Source organism: Dama dama, chromosome 22 (assembly GCF_033118175.1).
Source record: "Dama dama isolate Ldn47 chromosome 22, ASM3311817v1, whole genome shotgun sequence".
NCBI lineage: Eukaryota > Metazoa > Chordata > Mammalia > Artiodactyla > Cervidae > Dama > Dama dama.
Genome location: NC_083702.1, coordinates 10,002,190 through 10,021,544, shown reverse-complemented (window position 1 = coordinate 10,021,544; position 19,355 = coordinate 10,002,190). Strand labels below are relative to the sequence as shown.

At 39.3% G+C, this 19,355-nt stretch overlaps 2 protein-coding genes across 3 annotated transcripts in view; one reads left to right on the top strand and one right to left on the bottom strand.

Annotated features, from left to right (window-relative positions):
* KDELR3 (KDEL endoplasmic reticulum protein retention receptor 3) overlaps window positions 1-786 on the top strand; it is a 13,333-nt gene extending 12,547 nt beyond the window's left edge. The window contains exon 5 of the mRNA XM_061124554.1: window positions 74-786. Coding sequence (XP_060980537.1) covers window positions 74-114 — 41 coding nt within the window. The 3' untranslated portion in view covers window positions 115-786. The remainder of the gene's footprint in view (window positions 1-73) is intronic.
* DDX17 (DEAD-box helicase 17) lies at window positions 784-19,355 on the bottom strand. Of its 2 annotated transcripts, none has more exons than XM_061124552.1 (13): window positions 18,978-19,355; window positions 14,815-14,965; window positions 14,259-14,358; window positions 13,512-13,645; window positions 13,141-13,206; window positions 11,591-11,732; window positions 11,125-11,285; window positions 10,871-11,043; window positions 10,431-10,541; window positions 10,238-10,299; window positions 8,862-8,921; window positions 4,639-4,881; window positions 784-3,808 (listed from the first exon to the last, which is right to left on the bottom strand). In XM_061124552.1, exons 1-13 carry the CDS (start codon window positions 19,025-19,027, stop codon window positions 3,303-3,305), a joined length of 1,959 nt encoding a protein of 652 aa, XP_060980535.1. In that variant the 5' UTR covers window positions 19,028-19,355; the 3' UTR covers window positions 784-3,302. The 2 variants fall into 2 exon arrangements, with proteins under 2 accessions (XP_060980535.1, XP_060980536.1); XM_061124553.1 differs by having other exon boundaries at window positions 4,645-4,881; window positions 18,978-19,353.

The window sequence follows — 19,355 nt, the reverse complement described above, 5'->3', positions numbered from 1 at the left end:
ATACTAAGATTAGACAAAGTTGTAAAGGAGTCCTTTCATGAAAAATTCTAATTTCAGCTTCATTTTCTTCTAGTCCTTAAAGGAAAGAAGTTAAGTCTTCCAATGCCAATTTGAAGGCCATCAGAGATGTTCTACACCCTAACAAGGACACAAAACAAGCCATCCGACGTGTTCTCCTGGGTGATTTAACTAACCAAATGTTCAAACTGAAGTCAGAGAAATACTTCATGTGGAATTTAGCAAAGCACTGATCCTATTTTCTCATCTCTCTCTCCCTTAAATTATAGAGGTAATTAAAATGGGCCAATCATGCAAGTATGGTGCACCCTCACAATGTCAACTGAACAATCAAGCAAACCTTAGAATGGATGGAGTCAACTCTTGTTCTCTTAAAGGACCTGGTGTGAGACTCATGAAAACGAACAGCCAGTCCCAATCTGGAAATACACCCTACTGTGTATGAGACAAAAGCCCCAAATGAGTATACTGTTGTGGTTGATTTTCACTTTCCAGGTAGGAGACCATCATGTTTAGGGAGTCAAGATACAAAGGTGTCTCCAACAGGTGGGAAATGTTATGAGGAAACACAGGCTTTTTACCTACTAGGTGTTGTCTTGATGCTTTGTGACTCAAATTTTTTTTCACTTTAAGACCAATTAAATCCCACCTCCCTTTCAGAGTTTTAGGTGCTAAGGTGTCAAGTCAATCAAACATGGTCTTGAAGCAAATAAAAATAAGAGACTATCATTAGATTACACTTTTAAGCAATAAAAATCTCACACCTTATTGTCAACAGTGTTTTATTTATACCTACAAAAGAAACAAGATGGTATCAAAAGGACAATTTACAAACTAAGAATAGTAACATAAGCTCTTAGTATCCTGTGCCTGAACATCACACATCTACAAATCTTTCAAGTCTTAATGCAACAGGAATGTGTTCAGAGACCAGCAAGGACATAAATAGAGAGCACTGATCCCAAGCAAAAGCCACCAACCTTTTAGATGAGAGAAGTCCACACAATGAATTGTTAGGGAGCAATGGGGAGAAGCAGCCCCACAGCTTAATATAGAACTCCTTCCCCTAAATGAGTTTCAGTCACGACTGCAATTATTAGCATCAAATGAGAATTCTTCTGCTCATGTTCTGAAGCAAAGGCAGAACCTGAATGAGTGGCAGACACAAAGGCAGAAGACTTCATTCTGGAGCTATATAGGAAACGCTCAGTAATACTAAGATTTTAGCTGTGCTCAGGCCACAACAGCTTTTGAGTTTCAGGATATGCTGTTATTTTGACTTTATCATAATCCCTGGTGGAAAAAGGGAAGCAAGCAGACCAAATACTTAACTGCTTGTTTGCCCGAAGACCTTTCTCACAAAGTGATGTTTTCAGACTTACAAGAGAGGACACCCCCATGGTGGCACCTTTGTGTTAAAATCAGATTTTGGTGTATAAAAAAAATATCTACAGTGGACTAATCAGTGCTGAGACACACTTCTTTCGTGTGGGAGACACTTTGGTTTGAAAGCACAGAGAAGTGCTGCCGTGTTTCTCCTGTGCCTACCATCCTCCCTCAGCCTCAACTTCTACGAGGAGAAAAAAAGAGTTAAGAAAGAAGAAAGTAGGGGCGGGGGAAAGATGTCAAAGTTCTCACATGCATATATTTATGCTGACAACCTACCTGTATGTTGCACATTCAACCACACTTTTCAGTACCCCTCAGAAACAATCCCTTCTCTCTCCCTGAAGAATTTTAAGAGGAAAACAAAGACCTCAAACATTTAGATAATTTTGATCTTACAAACCAGTAAGCACTCTCAGGCCTAAGCCAAAGAATGCAATGAAGCCTTCCCCCTTTAACTACACCATCAACAATACTAGTTAACACCAATAAAAAAGTAACAGTTCCACACTGGAAATGAAGAGATTTCTGAGGCTGTCTCATCTCCTTGTCCTCTTACAGTGAACGTAAGAGCAGAATTTTCTTTCCAGGCCCATCTGCTATAGGAAGTCTCAGTAAAACAGCTGGTATTACTACGAAAGGGACAATCTCACCTACCTTTCAGGTGGAGGAAAAGTAAAAGGACTTGGGCTTTAGTCCTCTGTAACTTTTCTTAAGCACTACCTACCTGTAAAAAGCTGAGTGTGAAAGGATGCTGAGGAAAAAGTGCATCCAAAAGCTGTTACAAAGCACTGAAGAGAACGCAGTATGAAGACTTAGAAGAGTTCTTTCTCAATAAACCCTTTAGACCCTTCAAGATAACTTGGCCCAAAAGGCTGAGTAGCCAGTAAAGAGTTGCTGTTATTCTAGCTCTACAAATACTGAGTTTAAAAAGAAAATTTGCCCACTGACTATACTGTTTATAATTAAACTAGTTCCTACACTGCAGGTGAATGCATATTTAACCGGTTAATAAATTTCCAGTGAGCATTTATGTTCCTTCTGCTCACAGCAGCTGTCTGGTTAGGAAGATATATTTCAGATGGTCCCTGGTCATGGGGAAGAAAAATAGGCAGCTTCCACCCAGATGCTGAGACACTACATTTAACCATTGCAATAAACATTTGGGTTTTTAAAGATACACTTATAAAAACTCTTATCTCAGCAATTTAATTTCTAACCTGACAATTAGAAATGGTTGTTTCAATACTTGGGAAGGGGGAAGGCAGAATGTAAAGGAGACAAAGCCAATCAGGATTTTTCTTTTTAAACTATCAAATGCACTTAAGAAGCAATGAGCCACAATGACAATGGCAAAGCACTGTCTTAAAAACTCATCAGGCCTAAGGAACCCTGTTCCAGCTTGAAAAAGATCAAAGAAAAAAAAAATACAGAAAATGGGTAGGGAACTCCCTCTTGGTTTTCTATCCCAGTACGAGAGCAATTTAAAGCACAGGCGCCATCTTCTGCAGAGTTCAACCCTCCACCCCCCACCCAAACTCAGGACAAAAAAAAAGGGGGGGGGGGGCTCCCACAAAAGGGCCTAATACCTTACTTTTTCTTTTAAGATGAAAAATAGCTCAAATATCCTCAACATGCAAGAAGTTGGGGGGAAAATCTCTTCCAGTCGGCTATACATACATATATATACTTTTACAAAATCTGTTATTACAGACTGGATCATTTTGGCAGGCAGAAGAAACCTGGCAGTGAATCCTAACTAATCTGCATGAAAGACAAATCACAATGGCTGGGGAAAAAATTATAAAAGAGAAAGAAAAAGGGAAGAGAAAAAAGGAAAAGATAGCGTTCCTTTAAATGTAGTTAAGTCTGCACAAGTCACTACCACTTGAGTGGCTTCATTTACGTGAAGGAGGAGGGGGAGGAGGAGGAGGGGGGTATTGGTAGGCAGTCTGCCCCATGTAACCTATCATATTAGTAGCTCCTGGAGGTTGTGCAAACTGCTGTGACATCAGTGGCTGTGGCTGCTGCCCAGACCGGCCTATCCCACTAAACTGCTGGCTAGAACTCTGTGAACTTCTCCCAGTTGAGGTGGTGCTACTGGCCCCGTAAGTGCCGGCGCCATATTCTTGGGCTGTGTAACCACTGGTGCCATAAGCAGCTGCCCCATAGGTGCCTTGACCATAGGTGTATTGGCCTGCTTGTGCTCCAAAGGCAGAATTTGGACTTCCATAGCCACTGCCGTTAGCATAACCGGCTCTATCAGTTTCACCACGATCCCGATAGCTTGCAGAGTCTCTCCGGCCACCATCTTTGACCCCTCGAAGCCTCCGGTCACACTCATCCTGATACATCAAATTGGGATTGTTGGCTGAAGAAGTGGTCCGGTATCGAGAACGGCCGCCTAATGAAGACACAAGAATTTTCAACGCCAGATATATGATCCAGACATAACCACATATAAAAATGTTAGTAGATACGAATGTATTCAATATTCTTTCTTGATCTTTAGCCAAGTCAGCTTCCAAATCACTACTTTAAAAATATACTCATAATTTGGTTAAGAAGATACCTTCAAAGAATGGTAAACATTAAAGGATATTCAACTTTTCATCTTTTGCCTTTTCTTTGAGGATTACCAAGAAACACACTCTTGAAAATGTAGGAAAAATGGTAAGGATGATTTAAAAACAAAAAACCCCCAAGCAGCTAGGTTCATATGACCACAAAGGAATCCTCTACTAGGGCACACTGGTTCTCAAATGTTACTTTGCAGACCTTAATTGCATCAGAGTAATCTCTCAAGCTTTAGGCCTTTGAAAAGTTCAGGTTCCTAGTTCAATTCCAAGCCCACTTAAAAAAGTCTGTACTTTTAAAAACTTCTAAGGGAATCGTGATGTAGAGCTTCAACATATAGTAAGCTGAGGGAAAGGGCATGAAACACAGATCCTAGCTAGTATATCTCACAACTGTCCAATTCAAATCCAGTAACTATGCCTATATAACATTACTGATTTCCCCATATGGAAAACTCAAAACATACTACCTAAGGCTATGATAGTCACTTAAACCTCTTATTGTCTTACTCACTCAAACCTCTTACTGTCTTACTCAAAAGAGATTATGAACAATTACTAAGCAACGTTAACATTAACCTCCACTGGATCAACAAACAGGGCACAATGAACACACAAAAAGATACCTTGGCAGTACCTGGAAAACTCCAGGACTTACCCTTACCCCCTCCTCCGCCGCCTCCTCTGTGGTCCACCAGCTGCATCAATTTTGGATTGATAGCCTGATTAGCCTCTTCTAGCACTTTGATCAACTCTCGGGCCTGCTTTAGGTTCCCTGGGGTAAAGAAGGTGTAGGCAGTGCCCTTGTTGGTGCTACGGGCTGTTCGGCCAATACGGTGCACATAATCCTCTGAGCTGTTTGGATAGTCATAGTTGATCACAAACTTGACATCTTCCACATCTTCAAAGCCAACGATGAGTCAGTGTGTAGGTTGATGTGGCAGGGAAAGAGAAGGTAAAGGACATGCCAACAACAGGTGGGAAGCACGAATGCAGATGACAGCAAGAGGAGAGAAGACTAAGTTAGTAACCACTCTGAACAGGAACAAAAAAGACTCATCCCAACAGAGTAAAAGAGGATTAATGATGCTTGGGACATGCAGAGAAAGCATCAGCTGTAAAATCCTAAGGGAATCCCATTCAACCATTCAAACTCCTGCCTCTTTCATATTTTAACCAACTTACTGACAGGAGTTGTACCAAATTCCAGTTCCATCTTTTTCAAAACTGGAATGTTTAAGGTGATACCACCATTAAGCTACAAGGCCAAATCACTTCTACTCTGTTGGGAGAGCCTGGCAAAATCTACCAGTAATATAACAAACTTACCTTTAAACCAGTCACAGAGCAAAATGAAAACAAAAAACAAACAAAAAAAAAACAAAAACACAAAAACTTCGTATGCTTTATTACTACATTTACATGGAGACTTAAGATACTTAGATTAAGAAATTTTTGCTTATATTAAAAAAAGACAAAACTGATCAGAGCCAAAGTTAAATACACTTATTTTCCTTTGCAGAAACATCCAAATTATCTTTCTTCTTTCAATTACCACAAGAGCACATTACACTAAAATTTCACTGTACTATACCAAGCCCAGCTCTGCCAAATGAGTTTTTTTTCTCAACTCAAGGTTACTTCAACTCAGTCCTTACTTCAATTATCAAAGATTATCTACATAACCTGGAAAATTAAATAGCCAAAGAGTGTGGGAAAACATCATGAAACCTTGAGACACAAGTTTAATGTTCTGTCCACTGCTGGGAATTGAACAACCTCCTAAAGCTTTTAAGTATGTAAATGTTAGTGTAATGCTTCCAACTAAATGTATATTTTTACCTACTTAAACAAACAAATTTAAGAATATAACAAAGAATCCTAATGTTTTGTGGAAAAAAAATCTGCATTTTACAAAGAATATTCAGAAAATATCCTAGATAAAACACAGATTTTTGTGATATAAATAATTAAAAAACATTCTCTGTTTGTTACCAGACCGATGCACACTCCCTCCTCCTTTGGGAAACCGCTGCAGCCGATCCCGTCTCTTTGCCTTTTATTTTTGGCGGCCTCCTTTCGAAAACTCCGCCTTCTGACACGGGACCACTGGAGCGCGGGGAGCATGCATCAAGGGTCCGTGGCAGTGAGAAGTCCCCACACACGCTCGCTCTGTGAACTGGCTTAGATGCTTCTCTGTAGCCCCATTTGGTTGCCAAGCGCCGGAGAACCTGGGTTCGGGTAAAAATTTCAGGTCCTCCAACGCCTCCCCCAAGGATAATTGGGGTGATTGTAGAAAAAAATAATTAATAAAAAAATGTAAGTTACATCCAAAGGGTCAGACTGCATCTATTGCCCAGACTGGATTAATTTCAGGGGAAAGGGGAGATGATTAAAAAAAAAAAAAAATCAGCTGTTGTTAAAGGGCCTGTGAAGAAAGGGGCATTATGTCTGTTTCTTATTACAATAAAGGCTCCTCAGTCTTTACTGACCCCTAAAGTCCTGAAATCACACCAGAAAGACGAGAAGGCAGTTATCACAGGGGGCAGCGTGAGTCTCCGGCTAGGGTTGATGATGTAACAAAAGGAAAACAAAAATTTACAGGGCCAGGATGGATGTGAGATGGGGAAAGTAGGCAATTATGCTCCATGATCGTATCTTCAGAGCTAGAATGCTCCTTAGTCAGTCTCATTGTGTATGACCACAGGCAGCAGAGCAGGCTGAATTATTGCACTGGATGAAGATTTGTGCTTTCCTACTAGAAAGCACTGGGGACTGGAGTCAACAGTTCAGGTACTAACACTTGGGAGTATTTTTGGAGAGGTTCAATAGGGGACAGACATGGTGCAAGTTCTTCAGACTAGAAAGGTTTCTTGTATGTGCACATATAGCAGGCTAAGGGCATATAAGACCAAGTGCAGAATTTGGTTTTCTCCAGTCTAGCCTGCCCTGATGTTATTTGTGCACTGTCACAATATTACCTTGGTGGCTTTAGAGAAGATGCTGTTGCAGAGTAAGCAATCAAAAAGTTACTGTTTTAGCCAGCTGCCTAGGGTAAGAACTTTTTGTCTGAGAAGCCCTAAGACATGGCCTGAATCTCCAATCACTAACTGGGAGGGGCTGAGACTAGCCAATAGGCTCATCTAGAGCTGCTTCCGGCCAATGTAGATTTGCCTCGGCCATGTACTGAGTGATCTGCAGCTGCTATCAAAGCTTCTGTTAAAAAACAAAACAAAATAAATTCAATACTTTCAGCTTAACATGTGCAGTTTAAACAAAAAAAAAAAAAAAGGAAAAATTAAAAATATCCCATTGGAAGGGGAATAAACAGGATGACTATTATAAAGATGACTAGGATGACTATTATTTCCTGAGGACAACTATTATAAAGTTATGGGAATCAGAGAACTTACCTGAAGGGAATATTTAAGAGGCCATCGTTCGACAGGAAGTGAAAAAAGGCCTGGTGACTCAGCTGAAAATTGCACCCCTGTCTATGAGGTAGAAGCCTTCACTTTCCAGGATCTTGTAGGACCTTGGTCAGCATTCTGCCATTTTGGTGGGTTTCCCCTTTCCTTTTGATTTTTACAAGGCAGCAAACAAAGGGGCCCAAAACAAGCACTGATGTTGAGTAACAAGAAACAGACTCAGATACGTTCCCTCTCCCCTCTCTTGGATGAGTGGGGGTGGGATGAAGAGTCTAAGTTATTCTAATGGCAGCCAATTGATTTGGTTTAGAAATGCAGGGGGACATGGAACAAATATTTTAAATTGTCTAGGCAAGATGCACAAAGAAGCTACCAGCACATAGCAAGCCTGTTTAAAAACCACCATCACTGAAAGCTTTTATGTAAACTGCTTTCAGGCTTCAGCCTCTTCTCCCAACAGGCCCAAGTTCTAACCGCACAGATCCAGACATGACCTCAGAGGGTAGAGACAATCTTTCAGTCATGGCTGCAAGTCACCACCTCTGAAGGAGGGAATACGTTGAGTGCAATGTATAAAAAGCCTTCATTCCTTTTGTAATCCAGTTCAAATACTTGCTTTCTTTATGTTGAGTATCACAGGGAATACGGTTGCTTCTCGCCTTACTCAGCAAGAAAGATGTCAATTTAAAAGTATCTTTGTAATAGAAATACTCTTGTCGTTTTTTAAAATTAAGTTTTGAATTACACCTATTTTTCTTAGAATGGGCTAAAGTACCACATCTCTGCATAAAATCATAATGGGTTTAAACTCCAGAACATCAGTTTCAGATTAAGATCTTAAATTGGAAGACAGCACATCAATAATATGAGTATGAGTGGGAAGAGGGGATAACTGAGTGCTCATGATAATTTTACTTCAGTAAATTAAATTGGGCAAAGCGGATTTAATTGCTGAAAGGTATCATATTTATAGACTTATTAAATCCCAAGAATATTATTGGCATTCATGGAATTGTACCTCCAGATATGTTCGTAGAGGGAGAAAAAAGTAACTGAAGAAACTAGCTTCTAATAGCTAGGTTCAATCAAGCTCATTCTATTCACCCAGAAAATAGAATAAAACCAGGAAGTTGAGCTGTTCAACTGAATGTCTCCTCTCCCTCCAACTGTTTAAATAGTCATGCCTAGGCCTTGCTGCAGACCAAAGCCTGTTTGTTAGGAGCAGGAAGAGACTTTGAAAATAAAAAGAAAATAAAAAACAAACAAAAAAACCCACCAAGGTTTTAAAAAAAAATGTGGGGGGTGGGGGGGAATCACGTACTTTGTATGTAATTCTTCTCTTTTAAATATTTATCTATAACACATGTATATGCAACTCTAATGTGAAATGACAAGCGAATCTTTAAACCAAAAGATACATATACCATTGACAGAGACACCTATCTATACAAACCTAGCCCACGGGAGGCTACATCTGTGGCAATGAGAATGGGAGCCTTTCCAGAACGGAACTCTGCAAAACAAGGATGATACCATATAAGTTATAAAATCAAAGCTATGTGATGCATCTTAAAAAGTGACCAAATAAACATCCCCAGCTCTCTGACCTTTTCTACCAAGTTAAAATTTCAAGTAATGGTGTCAGAACATACCAAGCTCTTTTAAATTTAAAGGTAATAGTAATTCTTTTGAAAATATTTATTATATTCACCATTAGCAGAGAAGCAATAGATTAAAAAGTTACCTAACAATGAGTAACATTAAAATGGTGGAGCAGTTTGTAACAAAATTAACATGAGTTGGAATTTTTCTTCTCTTAAATTGTGACAGCAAAGTAATCTCCCAAATAAATCCAAAAGTCGAGGTGGGGGAAGGGATAGGGAAAGGGAGAGGACGTTTAAAAGACGTGAAATGAAAGGGGAAACCATGGCTTTGCCCTGTGAAATAATAGAATATATATATATAAATAAAATATATATTATATATATATGAAATAATATAATTTCACATATATATTAAATAATATATATTTCACATATATATTAATTTCACATATATATATATATGAAATAGAGACCAATCTATAGGTCTCTACCCTCAGTTCCTGGCACTGAGCTCCTAAAACCCTTGTGAAACAGAGATGCTAGGAGAATCTTTTATTCTAATACTTAAAAGCCTTTGACCCTGGTACCTGAACAAGAGTTCCTAAATCCCTCAAATTTCCTGAGTGATAAGAGGTCTCTTATTCTAACGAAATGACACGATGGGCTCCAGAATAGCTCCTGGACAGAGGTTGGTCACCAGAAAGACCAAGCCGTGATAGAAGTTTGGAACTTTGAGCTCCACTCTCAATCCTCAGAGGAGATGAGAGGAGATGGAGACCGAGTTAACATGATGAAGCCTCCATTGAAATTTCTGGGAGCTTCCGGGCCACTGTACGTATCTATAAAGGCAAGAACTTATTAGATAAAGTGGTTTAAGTGGTGGAAAAGTAGTATAAAGACCCATCATTACTGACATTAAGAGTACAGTGGAGATGACAAAAATGCCCCCAATATTCAAAAAACCAGAGCAGAGCTAGGCAAACTCTGGTCTACAGATCAAATGTGGCACAAAGCCCATTTTTACAATAAAGTTTTCCTGGAACACAGCCAGGCTCTCTTTACATAATGTCTATGGCTATATTTGTGCTGCAATAGCAGCTGAACAGTTGTGACACAAACCACTATAAAATCTGCAAAGCTGAAAATATTTACTATTTGGCTCTTTACAGAATGTTGGTCTATCCCTGAAATACACTCTAAGGACAATGCTTCGTTTTGAACTCACCATTAAGTACCCAATCTCTTTCTGGTTGACTCTTGTCTCCATGGATACACATAGCTGGCCAACTGTCAGAAAAAAATGCCAAGTACATATTAGGAATTATTCATATACTATACAACATTAAGAGTACCAATTTAGAAATTCCTACTGAATTATAAAATCCAAAGCAAATTAATTACATCATTGCTGCACTTACCCATCTCTGCGCATCCTTCGAGTGAGGTCATCACAGCGTCTCTTCGTCTCTACAAATATTATGGTTTTATTTTCCTTTTCAGCCATTATTTCCTCCATAAGTTGGATTAACCTGAAAAAAGACAAAACAATGAAGTCATCTAGAGAAGACCTCCTTATATATTACGTTTCCAGTATCAACCCTTCAAAGTTTTAGTATCTTCTTTTCAAATAACTTTCAATACAGCTGGGAATTATCAGAGCTGGTCAAATTCAAGAATCCAGAATTCTTACCTTTAACCTCAAAGATCTGATAACATAAAGAATGGATTGTTGGAAAACAATGCTTTTAATGTGTTCAAGGCTAGGAAATACTGGCTTCTATGTATAACACTTTAATTTTAGAAGATTATTAGAGGAAAAGTTTTATCAGCATTATCAAAACAGTGGAATCTCTCATACTTGTGGTCTTTTTCACTTTCCATGCAGACATCCACAATCTGGAGGATGTTGTGGTTGGCACTCAACTCCAGATTGCCTACGTTGATCTGCGTGTAATCACGAAGGAAATCCTCTGCCAGCTGTCTTACTTCTTTCGGCCAGGTGGCACTCCACATTAATGTCTGCCGATCAGGCTATCAGGAAAAGAAAGACTTTCTTTTAGATTAAGGAACCACTATAGGCAAAGGGTATAAAAAAACACAAGCTTTACACACCCTGATTTGGTCAACAATTTTACGAATTTGGGGTTCAAAGCCCATATCAAGCATTCTGTCAGCTTCATCCAGTACAAGGTAAGTACATCGGCGAAGATTTGTCTTTCCTGACTCCAGGAAATCTATCAGGCGTCCAGGAGTAGCTATACAGATCTCAACACCTGTAAAACAAAACCAAAGATCTATTCAACCAAGAATTCTTTAAATGCTGTTCAAGCTTCAACAAGTACCTGGAAAAAACATGATGTAACAAGAATTTATGTATAAACATCTGAAATCCCGTTAAAGTCTCTAGCCACACTGGACTTTCCTAAAATAGCATTTTAACCATATTTGAGAATTTCTAAGCTACTGAAATACTGATTCCCCCCCACCCCACCAGAAATCCACTATTTTCCTCTTCAATTTCATTTACAAAACCTGGTAAAATGAAACTAAAAATTCTTAAATGCTCTTTTTTTCTTACCTCTCTCTAAATCTCGAATCTGGGGACCTTTAGGAGCACCTCCATAAATGCAAGTGCTCTTCAATCTGGAACATTTGCCATAGTCATCGGCCACTTGCTGTACTTGCTGGGCAAGCTCTCTGGTAGGAGCCAGAACTAGACACTAAAACAAACAAATCATTTGAGACACCACCCCAAGTTTAAGGGGAACAAAAAAAAGCACAAAAAGGTTATTTAATTCTCTATTGTCTAATCTGGGGTGGGGGCTTGAGAAGGCAGCAGGTGTAAGATATTGCACTGTAATGTGGCTAAAAATTATATCCCTAACATCTTACAGAAAAACCTGAATGAATCTTTTGGTCAATCCAATTTGAGAACTAATATTTGCCATGTAGTATGATGGCTGACTTTTGACACAATTCATTAATGTGTGCTACGTAAGTAGATTTATAGACTGTATTACCTAGTTTTAACTAAACAGCTCACAAAATGATTAAGTAGCTACAATATTCCTGTAACAAAACCAGGTTAAGTCCCAAATTTTACTTAGATATCAGAACAAGAAAAGAGCAGAGCTGACATTTTCCTGACATCTAGTTTAAGGTCTTGGCCAGGCAAAGCTGGCAAAAACAAGGATGATTTATACACACTGTGACAAGAAGTTGGTCAAATAAAATTAAGACACTTTGAAACTGGAATCATATACACTGGTAACAATAACTCTCACTTGGTATATCAATCCATTAGACATTAGTTAATGATAATATAGCTAATGCCATTAGCCATATGAAATACATATTATGTAATGAAAAGTTGATGCACTACTTATTGTTGTGCATCAAGACATACTGTATAATGTACATATTTACAAACATACAGTGAGTGCAAGCTCTATTAAAAAAAAAGTTAAGAAAGTACATTCAAAATGTTTGAAGACCACTACTGAAATTTTACAGTAAATAGCATTAACTGAAAATGATCAAACCAGAAAATGGTGCTGCTCTATAAACACTTACAAAAGCATTACTTAAAAAATACACATCCCAAACCTGACTTATCCACAGATCAAGAATCTCATTTTATACCTTTGTATCCCTCATAGTATCGATGGGCAATTAAGCAGTGCATCTGTATTTAATGCACAGAAAATGCCTACATGTGATGCTAATAGACACAGTAGTTAAAAGTAAGACTGAGGGACTTCCCTGGTGGTCCAGTGGTTAAGACTCTGTGCTTCCAAAGCAGCAGGGCATGGGTTCAATCCCGGGTTGGGGAACTAAGATTCCACAAAACATGTGGCCATAAATAAATAAATATTAAAAAAATAAAAAATAAAAAAATAAAAGTAAGACCGATTCAAATTCGAGCTCAGCAATTTAATTACTGTCTGACCCTGGGCAAGTCACTTAACTGCTTTGTACCTAAGATTTACCAGTAAGACAATATTTCCTCCAGATATGGAAGGTGGGGTTGAGAATGAAATCTGAGAACACATGTAAAGTACAGTGCCTGAAACATAATAATAAATTGTAGTTATTTTTAGAAGTATAAACAAACTGAAACACACTTACAATTGGGCCATCTCCTCTTTCCAAGTAAGGCTGGTGGTTAATATGAACAATTGCAGGTAGCAAATACTGGAGGAGGAAAGAAGGACAGTCTTATACCAAAACTAAGCCATTATATCAACTGTTCTAAGTTATCACAGTAATTGATAATGTCTAAGTAACTAGGAAAAGGAAAACAGAATTCACATCTCTTACACATATATGCAGTGCAAATGTGAACATAAAATGCTTCCACATATTTCAGATAGCTAAAAAAGCTAAAACATTACTTCCACTATCTGAATTAAAATTTTAAGCATTGAGAATATATGTAATATTTACAACAGCAAAGTAAGTTACCACAATATGCAAAGTCTTCCCTTGCGGGTACATACCGCCAACGTCTTCCCAGAGCCAGTCTGAGCAATGCCCACCATATCCCGGCCACTAAGAGCCAAGGGAAATCCCTGGCACTGAATTGGAGTTGGTTCTGTGAAGTGCTGATCCATCAACACATCCATTACGTATTCTGTACAAGAACAGATATTACTGTTTTTAGGTAAAACTAAAAAGTGAACCTACAGCCAAAAGAAATTATAAAAACTTCTTAAGCTCACCAAAGGCAATAATTATCCAGCTTTACATCTCTCCAAGAGAAGCAGTAGTTTTGTCTTCAGTTACTGAAATTCAGTTCTTTGACCTGCTGTTTCTCAAGAAGGCTACTACCATAGCCATCCACCCTTATTCTCGAAAACTTGAGAACCATTGCTCTAAAGTATCTAAGGTACAAGGCATAGGTACCTAGAAGCCACCTGCTGTTTATCTAATCCAAATTTTATCCAGGTAGAAAGCAATTTTATTTTGCTGTTTTTCTAAAACGTAGAGGCAAAACCCCAAGGAAAGATGAAAACCAAACAAATTAAAAAACCCCCCTGCAAAAGACCCAAAAAAGTTCTAAACTGAGAACACATGCACATTAAAAAGATAAACTCACCCAAAAAACTCGAAGAACTTTTGTGAAAAGTTTCTATTTGTCTTTTCAACAAAATCCTGAGCTGGGTCAAAACCTTTAAATAACTTATGACCACAGTGACCATTCAAGCTAAATTAACAATTAATATCCCCAACTGAAAAGCACTTACGTGGGAAGTTAGCATGATGGAAGGCAAACACGGGTTTAGGACAAACATCTCCCCCTCTCACTGTAATCTCTTTCTTTCGGCGTAATTCATCAACCTCATACTATTTAAGAAAGAAAGTAAGACAAATCAGTAACCAATTTATTCTAAATGTGCAAAACTTTATGTTCCAATAAAGCATAACAATGATCAAATTCACAATTACAATGGAAAATATGTTTAACACTTCTTACAGTGCTTTTCATGTATGTTCAACTTCACACAACTTTCTAAGTCAACGAAGCAGGTAGTGAGTTTCATTTTCCACATGAGAATAGCTGACTCAGAAAGATGAAATATAATCAACATATGAGAATCAAGTGCTTTCTCTTACGAGTATCAGCTTTCCTAACAAGAACCAAAGGAAAAGTCCCACCACACCAGAATAAAAAATACAAGAGTAAACTTTGTATATATATGAGTAAACTTTCTATATATGAGTAAACTTTGGCTAATTTATCTCCTTGGTTCACTACTGCATGTGAAGAAAAGGTAAATAAATACCACCCCTCAAACTTACTGGAGTCAGTCTTGCCACTTCTGGATGTTCAACATAAAAATTCTTCTCAAACTTGGGGAGCTCACTCAAATCCCACTTCTTTTTACGTAGACGTTCCCCAGGATTACCAAATTTCTTTGGGGGAAGGCCACCACCACCTCTTGCTCCAAATCTAGAAACATCAAAAATTTCAGTTTATTAGTATTTTTTTTATTTGTTTTTATTAGTATTTTTAAAGCAAAATATCTCAGGTGCCATAAAAACATGCAAAAAGATGCAACTCTTAAGATACTACCAGCCCCCTCCAAAAAAATATTTGTGTAAAGTACTTAAAACAGTATCTGACATAGTAAACACTTAATACAAACTGGCAGTAATTATATTCATTCAACAAATAGTTACTGGGTATCAACCATAAACCAGGTATTGTTTTAAGTGGTGCTAGAGATACTGAAGTGAACAGAAATCGCTACTGTTATGTAATATTCTGAAATGAAGCTAAGTGAGGACATTCAGTTTAAATTAGGGCAAAACTGTGGACAGGTAGAAAGTTATCTAAGGTCTTTAAAACAATTTAAAAAATCATTCTTTTTGCTTTACCTTGCTTTCACAACAGACAAGTTCAACTGGAATACAAATATGGCCATTAGCCAAACTTGAAATGTTCTGTTTCCTAAGAAGAATCGTAAGACTAAGATGGTCTTCATTTCTGTATTTCAACCTATTAAAGTGCAGGACATTGTTTTGGTGTACCAATAACAATGTTTTCATCCCATTTCCTTACTCCTGAAAACACTACACCAAATTTAATTCTCCTTTTCTACTCTAACTCATTCATAACATCATCTTGCAAGTGGTTCCAGGAGTTTACTAATCAACAGGCAGTAGATGTACTTCTAAAGCACGTCAATTTCCTGGAACTCAAAATGGTCTTGAAAGTTCTTGGCTTAAAGAGCTGGCTAGATATTTCTCTAAATACAAATATACAAAGATTGATGGCAGGAAATTTTATTGGGACCATTAAGTATTTACATTCAAAAAGACAGAACCTGGCAGATTCCATTTATATTACTGTTGATCAATACCAATCAACACCTTCAACACGTCCTCAGGCTTAAGACCAAACAGGAGACTGACCCCTCCTCCCTCCCTTTTAGGTGAAGCAACTAACAATTCTATCAATAACTAAGGTTCTCTACAAATAAAAAAGCCAAGTCTTTAAACTGTCAGTCTTGCAAAGAAAAATGACCAAAGACTAATTTTCAGATATTGGCTGTCTAATTACGTGGTTCTTCACAAAATACCCTAATGCTGGGAAAGAGCCAAGGCAGGAGAGAGGGAGGGAGAGGATGAGATGGTTGGATAGCACCACTGATTCAGTGGACGCAAATTTGAGCAAACTCTGGGAGATAGGACAGGGAAGCATGGTGTGCTGCAGTCCACAGGGTTGCAAAGAGTTGGACACAATTTAGTGACTGAACAACAACAAATGTTGTTCCTAAAAAATGCCATTTTAATGCTGCTGCTGCACTCCAATATTACTCAGACCTTAAAATAACAACCTAGAAGAAAACAGAACTTTTGAAAACAATGTTCAAGACTTATTCAAAATAGCCCTTATTTTTCAAAGTTTTTCCTTTTCCTCTATTGCATTGGCTTTTTAACCAAGCTATATATCATCCTTCTCTAAAGATATACTGTAATTTGAAACATGGGATTCTTAAAAATACGCTTTCTACCACCTGTATAAGGTTGACTACAATATCCAAGAGAGCCTTTCCTCTTGTAGAACCTGAGTGCATTTGCATCATCATTTAAATATCTACATATCCTAACCCCCTGCATACTACGCTGCTCATTAATGTTTTGAGTATTAATTTTAATTTAGATTTGCAATAAATGCCAGTTTCGAAGATTTATACATTAACATGCAGAATCATCTACAATGCACGTTTGGACTGTACATGTACATACACTACCTCACTCATTCCCCTTTCAAAATAATCCATTTCAGCTCTGTACAGTTAAGAACAGAACAATAGCAATTCAAATAATGAAAGAAATTTCATAGTAAAGGTGGAGTTAGGGCACAGACCTTACACAAGGCCATTTTGTTTGAAACATTATTTTTTAAGTCTTTTCTTAATATCTGATACTTAAGAGTCAATATGGGATAAACTAAGTATGGATCAGCAACTCAATTTTTTGGCTTTTCAAATAATAAACCTTTTCTTATTAAAGCATATATATAAAACATCCATGGTAAAGAAATAACGTTATCAGTACTTCAGTAGCTTCTATGTGCCTACTTCAAGGTTAGAATCCCCATCATACCAATGAGTACCTCGAATTTTAACCATTCCCTTTTATTCTGGTCTTGTCATCTGTTCCTTAGCTTATCCTTCTAGGACACCTTGTATTTTTACTTAATATTTATGTTTGTGAATCATACATCCTGATATGTTTTTTTTCACTGCTGTACTGTATTCTATGGGACGAATTTATCCAGACATTTGAACTGTTTTAATATTGTCATAAACAACACTGTTATAAACATGGATATGTAAGTACATGTACAAGGGTTTTTCTAGGCCTATGAGTCTAGGGTATAAGGCTTGAGAGGAATTCTGGGTCATTTTCATTTTACTAGGAAACATCAAGTTCTTTTCCCTAAGTGGTTGTATTGAAATTCACTATAAATTTGGCTATACTGTGAAACACTAAGCAAACATTTCACTTATAGTCTTTTGAATTTAAAGCTAAAATCAAGTATTTCCTTTCCGAACAAAGTATAAGTCAAAACAGTCCTTTTTATTTAGTAAGTGAAAGTCGCTCAGTCGTGTCCGACTCTTTGCGATCCCATGGACTATATACAGTCCACGGAATTCTCCAGGCCAGAATACTGGAGTGCGTAGCCTTTCCCTTCTCCAGGGGACGTTCCCAAGCCAGGGATCGAACCCAGGTTTCCCGCATTGCAGGCGGATTCTCTACCAGCTGAGCCACAGTAAAACAAATAATAATTGAGGAGCGTGTGACTACTAGGTCTGGTAGATGTGCATTTGAACCACAGAAGACAAAAATGTTTGGAGAAAACAGCTTTAACAGAATGCCTACTACAGAGACAATTACACACACCATCTCAATTCCGGGGAACAATGCAATTACCATCCCCATCTTCGGACGAGAAAATCTGCTCACAAAGGTTCAGGATCTCGCCCAAGGTCACACACACACAATCTATATATATTAAGACGTGGCGTCCCAAAAATTTTTATTCACAGATGAAACTTTTCTTAAAGCGACTTTTTCGATTAACAGGAACCTTAGGATTTGAATCTCATCTGGGAAGACTTAACGTTTAATCCTGTTAACTTCCAACCCAGTAACCGTGGCATTACTAGATCAAAAAATTTCAAGTTAGACCAAGACGTTAATGCTTCAGGCCAATTAGAGAAGAAAAAAGAAACGTTAAAACAAAAAACTCCTCCCTCCCGCCAAACAACAGTTTTAGACAGCAAATAATGCCAGCAAATGTCGCTGGCATTCCAATGTGCTTCCTTCGAGTTACTTTAAAGTACAACTAAACGTAATTTTAAAATATTTTAAAATCTGCAAGTCCGCTTCTTAAAAGTCTCTAGTTTCGAACCATGTTTCCAGTTCCATAAACAGGGAAGCCATTTGCCGTTAAAAGACTTTCCCAGGGTGAACTCGGAGACCTCATCCTTCTCTCTCAGCAAGAACATCCGCGTTTCACGGATGAACACTAGCCCTGCAGAGATCAAATGATTCGCTCAAACCCGCCGGGCTCGAAAGCCGGGAAACTGAGGAGGCCCGGGCCGAGTCGGCGGAGGCCAGAGCTCCCCTCCTGCTGCCTGTGGGGCTGAGGCCCGGCCGCGCCGCGCCACGACGACCGTCCGCAAGCAGGGGCTGGGGCGTCGCCAAGCCGCCGCCCCCCTCCCCCCATCGCCCCGCCAGCGACCCGGGGTCCCAAGCCCACCAGAGGCCCCGCACTAAACTGCTGTTAAGTCCCGGGTCACCTCGCCTCCCAGTGGGAAGCTTCGCTCCTAGGCCTGCAGTCGGCTCCCCAGTCTTCCGCTTGACCGCAGGCTGCGGTCTCCTAAGGAAGCAACCTCCTCCCCGCCCCCCGCGCACACAAGGCCTTTCCTCTCCTCCTCACCCCTTACCCTCCACGGTCACGATCCCGGTCCCGGTCCCCAAAGCCGCCTCCGCGCATGGTCCCAAACGGATAGAGATCTGGGAGCGGGGCACGGATGGCCGGGCTCGGGAGGGCCTGCGGCTCCGGTCTGGTGACGACCGATGGCGGCGGCGCCTCCGCTGTTGGGGCGGCGGCAGGCGCGGCGCTCTCTCGCTCCGACGCGCTGTCTCCCGTCGCAGACGCCACCGTCGCCGCCTCTCTCGTCGGAGACGGGAGCAAAACACAGAGAATCGGGGTTATAAAAGCAGTGGGTAGGTTTGGCTACGCTCAAACCCGGCAGTGCCGCGGCTTAGGCGTCTCCTTCCTTCCCAGCGACTGCACAAAATGGCGGCCAGCGCTGAGACTG